This window comes from Ursus maritimus, unplaced genomic scaffold, assembly GCF_017311325.1.
Source record: "Ursus maritimus isolate PB19 unplaced genomic scaffold, ASM1731132v1 scaffold_22, whole genome shotgun sequence".
NCBI classification, from domain to species: Eukaryota; Metazoa; Chordata; class Mammalia; order Carnivora; family Ursidae; genus Ursus; species Ursus maritimus.
Window position 1 is genome coordinate 19317040 of NW_024424675.1, and position 6562 is coordinate 19323601.

The 6562-nt window shown below is 60.6% G+C and overlaps 1 protein-coding gene across 1 annotated transcript; it reads left to right on the top strand.

The window, feature by feature from the left end:
- The first annotated feature begins 324 nt into the window (after nucleotides 1-324).
- LZTS3 (leucine zipper tumor suppressor family member 3) lies at nucleotides 325-5660 on the top strand. Its single transcript, XM_040638059.1, has 4 exons — nucleotides 325-542; nucleotides 1055-1531; nucleotides 1858-2721; nucleotides 3067-5660. Exons 2-4 carry the CDS (start codon nucleotides 1073-1075, stop codon nucleotides 3763-3765), a joined length of 2022 nt encoding a protein of 673 aa, XP_040493993.1. The 5' UTR covers nucleotides 325-542; nucleotides 1055-1072; the 3' UTR covers nucleotides 3766-5660.
- Nucleotides 5661-6562: the final 902 nt, after the last annotated feature.

Sequence of the window (6562 nt, forward strand, 5' to 3'; positions counted from 1 at the left end):
GTCCTCTGCCCCGGCCTCAGCCAGCCCCGCCGCTTCTGCAGAGGTACTGACCGTGGGGAAGGAGCCCCTCGTGCGGCCGAGTTGGGAAGACCTCCGGAAGGTCCCCTCGCCACGCGCTACAGTCACGGTCCCGGACGTCCGCGGGGGGTGGGGGGGGCGGGACGTGCCCGAGGTGGCGCCCACATGCGACCCAGGGGCGCGCGGCGGCGCACCTCCCGCTCCCCCAAGACTCGCGTCCCTCCCGCGCCCGCCGCCTCGGGGCGCCTGGCACTAGGCAGCTCCATGAGGTAGGTCCTTCGTTCCTCCCATTTCGCAGAGGAGAAAACTGCAGTCCGGGATGGCTCAGTCGGCCCGTCCAAAGTCGCGCAGCTGGTTCGGGCCGAGCCCCGACTGCGAGAGTGAGGCACATGGCCCCTGCAGACCGGGCCTCGGAGGGTCCCAGGCTTGAGGACCCGTCGGCCCCCCACCCCCTTGGAAAGGCAAGGAGAGGAGCCTGCGCTGGTAGTGAGCCTCCACTTCTGCCCTTGACTGCAACACCCTAGGTTAGGGGGCCGGGAAGGAGCCCTACTCACAAGATTTGGTTAGGGGTGGGTTCTCTCCTTCCCTTAATTTCTGAGGTTCCCTATTGAATTCAAGTATTGTAGCCTTCCAACCTCATTTCCCCAGCCCATGAGGTTGGGTTGTAGGGTTCCAGACCCAGGGTAAAGAATGCATATGTTTTGGGGGTTGCAGTGAAGAATCCGGGCTCATGGAGGAGGTGGGGTTGAGGCAGGAGCTGAGGAGTGGAATGCTGAGCTGAGCAAAGCTGGGAGGGTATGTGCATGGTGCCCTGGGGCCTAGGCTTCATCAGGTGGGCAACAGGCACCCCATTACCAAACTGTCACTCTTACCCCAGCCCCATACCTCCATCCTGGGTGTCTGGGAACTCTTGTACCCATTGTAGGGAAGGGGACACTGAAGGGTGGGGTGCAATTGATGCTGGGACTGACTTGGCTGGGGTGATGGGAGTGGGGGTGGGGCTGACTTATCTTTGCCTCCCCACCTGTGTCCACAGTGCCCCCCTGGCTTAGTCATGGCGAAGCTGGAGACACTGCCTGTGCGCGCTGACCCAGGGCGGGATCCTCTCCTGGCCTTTGCCCCTCGGCCCTCTGAGCTCGGACCCCCAGACCCTCGCCTGGCCATGGGCAGTGTGGGCAGTGGGGTGGCCCATGCCCAGGAGTTCGCCATGAAGAGCGTGGGCACCCGCACGGGGGGTGGGGGCAGCCAGGGCAGTTTCCCCGGCCCCCGCAGCAGTGGTGGTGGGGCCAGCAGGGAGAGGCCAGGCCGCTACCCCTCAGAAGACAAGGCTCTCGCCAACTCCCTCTACCTCAACGGCGAGCTGCGGGGCAGTGACCACACTGATGTCTGCGGCAACGTGGTGGGCAGCAGTGGTGGCAGTAGCAGCAGCGGTGGCAGTGACAAGGCCCCACCACAGTATCGTGAGCCCAGCCATCCACCTAAGCTCTTGGCCACCTCTGGCAAGCTAGACCAGGTCAGTACCCAGGGCCTTTTTCTGAGGGGTGGGGGGCAGTCCAGAGAGGAGGGTCAAGTGGGCCCTGGAGGTTGGGTTGTAGGGGCCAGCATGGAGGTTGGGCTGGGGAGCCATGGGGTGGTCTTGGCGGCCAAGTCTAGCTGGTGGTTCCAGGGCACAAACTTGGCTTTTGGGTGCCATGAGGTGGAAACCCAGCTGGGAGGGACTTGCAGGATGGAGATTAATTGGGGGTGAGGCTGAATGTATCTGGGCCAGAGGGAAGAGGCTGGGGCCAAGGTTAAGGCCGCATTCTGATGCCCACTCCCCCTTGCTTGCTTTTCACTCAGTGCTCAGAGCCGCTAGTTAGGCCTTCGGCCTTCAAGCCCGTTGTACCCAAGAACTTCCACTCCATGCAGAACTTGTGCCCCCCGCAGACCAATGGTACTCCTGAGGGGCGACAGGGTCCTGGTGGTCTCAAGGGCGGACTGGACAAGTCTCGGACCATGACCCCAGCGGGCGGGGGTGGGGGCGGCCTCTCAGACTCAGGCCGGAACTCACTCACAAGCCTGCCCACCTACAGCTCCAGCTATAGCCAGCACCTGGCGCCCCTCAGTGCCTCCACCAGCCACATCAACCGCATCGGCACTGCCAGCTACGGTAGTGGCAGCGGCGGCAGCAGCGGTGGTGGCTCGGGCTACCAGGACCTGGGAACCTCTGACAGTGGGCGGGCCTCCAGCAAGAGTGGGTCGTCCTCCTCCATGGGGCGGCCAGGCCACCTGGGATCGGGGGAGGGCGGAGGTGGAGGCCTGCCGTTCGCGGCCTGCTCCCCACCCTCGCCCAGTGCTCTGATCCAGGAGCTAGAGGAGCGGCTGTGGGAGAAGGAGCAGGAGGTGGCAGCTCTGCGGCGGAGCCTGGAGCAGAGCGAGGCCGCGGTGGCCCAGGTGCTGGAGGAGCGGCAGAAGGCGTGGGAGCATGAGCTGGCCGAGCTGCGGCAGGGCTGCAGCGGGAAGCTGCAGCAGGTGGCCCGCCGCGCCCAGCGGGCCCAGCAGGGCCTACAGCTGCAGGTGCTGCGGCTGCAGCAGGACAAGAAGCAGCTGCAGGAGGAGGCAGCCCGGCTGATGCGGCAGCGGGAAGAGCTTGAGGACAAGGTGGCCGCCTGCCAGAAAGAGCAGGCTGACTTCCTGCCCCGGATGGAGGAAACTAAGTGGGAGGTGCGGGCAGGGGGCTTGGGCTTTCCCTTTCTGAGTCTCCTTCCTTCTGTCACTCTGGAGAAACCCAGAGCTGTGGCCCACTGTCACAAGGGGAGTGAAGGGGGAGGGGGACAAAACTGATGAGGAGGGTCTGTGAGGACCAGAGCGTCCCGGGGCTGTGTGAGATTAGCCACATGTGTCCTGAATCCAAGGAGGGCTCGTTGGGTCATTCCTGTGTGTCCCATGAGTTAACCCTGCATCTGGGGATGCTTGGAGCCTCGGGCTGGCTGCAGGGCCAGGGTGCTGGCCCACAGGGCTCTGCCTTGACCCTGGTCCTCTTCACCCCTGCCCCTGCCCCTGCCCCAGGTGTGTCAGAAGGCGGGGGAGATCTCCCTCCTGAAGCAGCAGCTGAAGGACTCGCAGGCCGACGTGTCCCAGAAGCTGAGCGAGATTGTGGGGCTGCGCTCGCAGCTGCGGGAGGGCCGGGCGACGCTGCGGGAGAAGGAGGAGCAGCTGCTCAGCCTGAGGGACTCCTTCGGCAGCAAGCAGGCCAGCCTGGAGCTGGGTGAGGCGGAGCTGCCCGCAGCGTGCCTCAAGCCCGCCCTGACCCCCGTGGACCCGGCCGAGCCCCAGGATGCCCTGGCCACGTGCGAGAGCGACGAGGCTAAGATGCGCCGGCAGGCCGGGGTGGCCGCCGCCGCCTCATTGGTTTCCTTGGACGGGGAGGTGGATGCTGGCGGGGAGAGTGGGACGCGGGCCCTGCGGCGGGAGGTGGGGCGGCTGCAGGCCGAGCTGGCGGCTGAGCGGCGAGCCCGGGAGCGCCAGGGGGCCAGCTTCGCGGAGGAGCGCCGCGTGTGGCTGGAGGAGAAGGAGAAGGTCATCGAGTACCAGAAGCAGCTGCAGCTGAGTTACGTGGAGATGTACCAGCGCAACCAGCAGCTGGAGCGGCGGCTGCGGGAGCGCGGGGCGGCGGGGGGTGCTAGCACACCCACCCCCCAACACGGCGAGGAGAAGAAAGCCTGGACGCCCTCCCGCCTCGAGCGCATTGAGTCCACGGAAATCTGATCCCCCACCTGGGCATGTGGCCTTTTGACAAATGCCCTGTCAAAGGCCAGAGTCCCCAGTGTCCCCTCCCCGCCATCTCTTTTCCCTATGTCCCCGATGTCCCCAGACCAAAGAGGTTCTCAAAGCAGCTGTGACCAGATCCCTCCCCCTCCCCCCTCACTGGGTGCCCTTCAGGCTCTACCACTGGACCTCTGGGCAGCCCACTTGGACCCTCCTCCGGAGGAGGGGAGAGGGAGAGGCAGAGTGAGTGGGGGTTGAGGGGCCCAGGCAGCAGGGGAGCCCGTGCTCCCCTTCTTGGCACTGCTTTGTTGGAGATGGGAGGCGGCAGGCCTGCAGTGCCATGAGGAGCCCCAGCCCCCTGGTAGGTCTGGGCTGTTACTGTTGGCCACCCCAGTGTCCAGTGATGCTGTCTGTGGTCACCTCCGAGGCCATGTAGCCTGAGGGGGCCTGCATGGGGTCTGCTGAAACTGACAGACGTTGGGCTCCTGGCCTTTCTCCTTCCTGCCCTATTATCCCTCCCTGGGCAGATTGGCAGGACAAGTGGGAGCAGATGGCCTGTATGTGGTTGAGAGGGCTACCTGCCCAGCCCCTCCCCCCAAGGTCTCTTGGGCTCAGGTCTCAGAGCCTGGCCTGGTCCTGAGTGTATGTCCATATGTGTGTATCAGGGGCCGGAGGGAAGGCTGGGGGTGGAGGCTCAGTGCCCAGGGAAGATCTACTCTCCTGTTCTTGGAAAGGGTCACCTGGAGGCTTCTTAGCTCTACCCCACCTTTTTGGCCAGGATCCCACAGGGTGATAGCCCTATCTGCTTGGCTCACCCCACACCCAGGGCCGCTGACCGGCTCTAACTACAACTATTAAGTGCTACCTGCCTCTCAGGCACTCCCCTCACCCGGTTTCTGAGGTCATATGAGTGTCTGTGATGTCTTCCTGTGTCTTCTCCCACTCGATTCCCCCAGCCTCCCTCTGCTTTCACGCTCAGAACATCATTGTCCTAGGCCAACTCTTCCCCCAAACCTCACCTTTTCTTCCAGTAGAAAATTCTGCTTGATCTTTGGTGCACTGCCCACTTCCAAGCTCCAATGGGCCCAAGCCTGAGCCAGAGGCCTTTGTTTTGGGGGGCAAAAGGGGATGGTTGTGATTGCCCTTGAAGGACAAGGCTGACCTGAGAGGAACACTGACCCCTGAGTTCCCAGGACCTCAAGGTACCCCAGTGTTTGCCCAGGGTAGGCCTGGCATGGCCATCAGTGGGGGTTGGGACAGCACTGTCACTTCCCTCCTCCTCTCGGCATCCTCTGAGTCTATCTCCCTAAGATAGGAAGGGAAAGGCAAATTTCTAATTCACCAGCAATAAAAATTAGAGGAGGCTTGGCCCTCAGCCCTTGTATTTCTCTCTTTTTACTCTCTTCCTCCCACCCCCAAGACTGGGTTTGGAGGGCAGGGTGGAGAGAGCTGGCAACTACTGTGAGAAAGTTCCCCAACCCCTGACCAGCCTCCTCCCATGACTGGTGACTGTTTAATGAGCTGTGCGTCCCCCACAAAAACAAGAGTGCCCCTCTGTGTGGCCTCTATCCCTCTGCACAGCCCCTTCCCGGTGACCCTCACCAGATCTCTAAGCTGGGTAGGGGGGCCATCTGGCAATCACTGCCCATTCCACTCACCCCTCACTGTACCTGCCCCTGAACCTGGGCTTGGGCCAGAGGGGCAGGAGGAAGAGAAGGCATTAGTAGGGGAAAAAAAATATATAGAAAAAAATATGAACAGACTCAGCTTTGGGACTTCCAACCACAAAAGAAATTATATATAAATATATATAAATATATATCTCTACCATATGTGATGGAAAGACTTCGTTTTCTTTTCCCAAAGAAATAAAATGGAGAAAGCCTCTCGAGTGGCATTCTGTGGCCTGTTGTGTCTTTGCAGGTCTGGGAGGTGAAGCCTGGGTGAGTGGGGTGTGGAGGACAAAGCTGGAGTAAACAGATTTCCCAGAGGAGGCATGAGACCAGAGGTGCTCACTGGGCTGTGCGAGAAGTTTGGCCCAAAACCCAACATCCTCCATGTTGCCCAGGAGGAGTCATGGTTCCAAGTTTCTGCCCGATGGGGTTTCTCCAGCTCGGATTGTCACCCTGAAGGGTTTCAAGGTGGTTCTAACTCAGCATGTGGACACCAGGCTGCCGGCTGGAAGGCAGGTAGGTGTTGCAGGACAGCTAGATGCAGTGTCCTGAGCCACCTTACAGTGATCGGCCACTATTTGAGGGCAGAAGACCAAAACATGAAGGTTGAAAACAAGGTTGTAATTAGTGGTAAGCCCCAAAGGCAGAATGGACCCAAGAATGCTGTGAGCAGGGAGCTGTCCTTAATGATAACTGCCTCTGTCACCATTACAAAGCCCCCCCCCCAACACACACAGTCAAGAATGCACCCCACTACAAGTAACAACCTGATTTTCAAGACCTTAAAGAGTGGTTTATTTCTCCTCACCTGACAATTCTGGTCACAAGCATCCTGTCATAGGTATTGGTTCATCAAGGACATAAGACTTCATTCTCCTACTCTCCCACGCTAGGCATGTATTTCCCTCCATGCCACAAGGTGGCTGCCACAGCTCCACGAAGAGATTGAGGCCACACTGCTTTATCATGAAGGTAAAAACTTTCCCAGAATCCTGCCAGTATGCTTCCTTTTAAATGTTGGCCAGACCTGAGTTGCATCCTCTTCTCACTTGGAGGGAGGCTGGGAAATTGAGTATTTGGCAAAGGACAGGATTGTCATGGCTGCCTAGGAGCAATATGGTTTA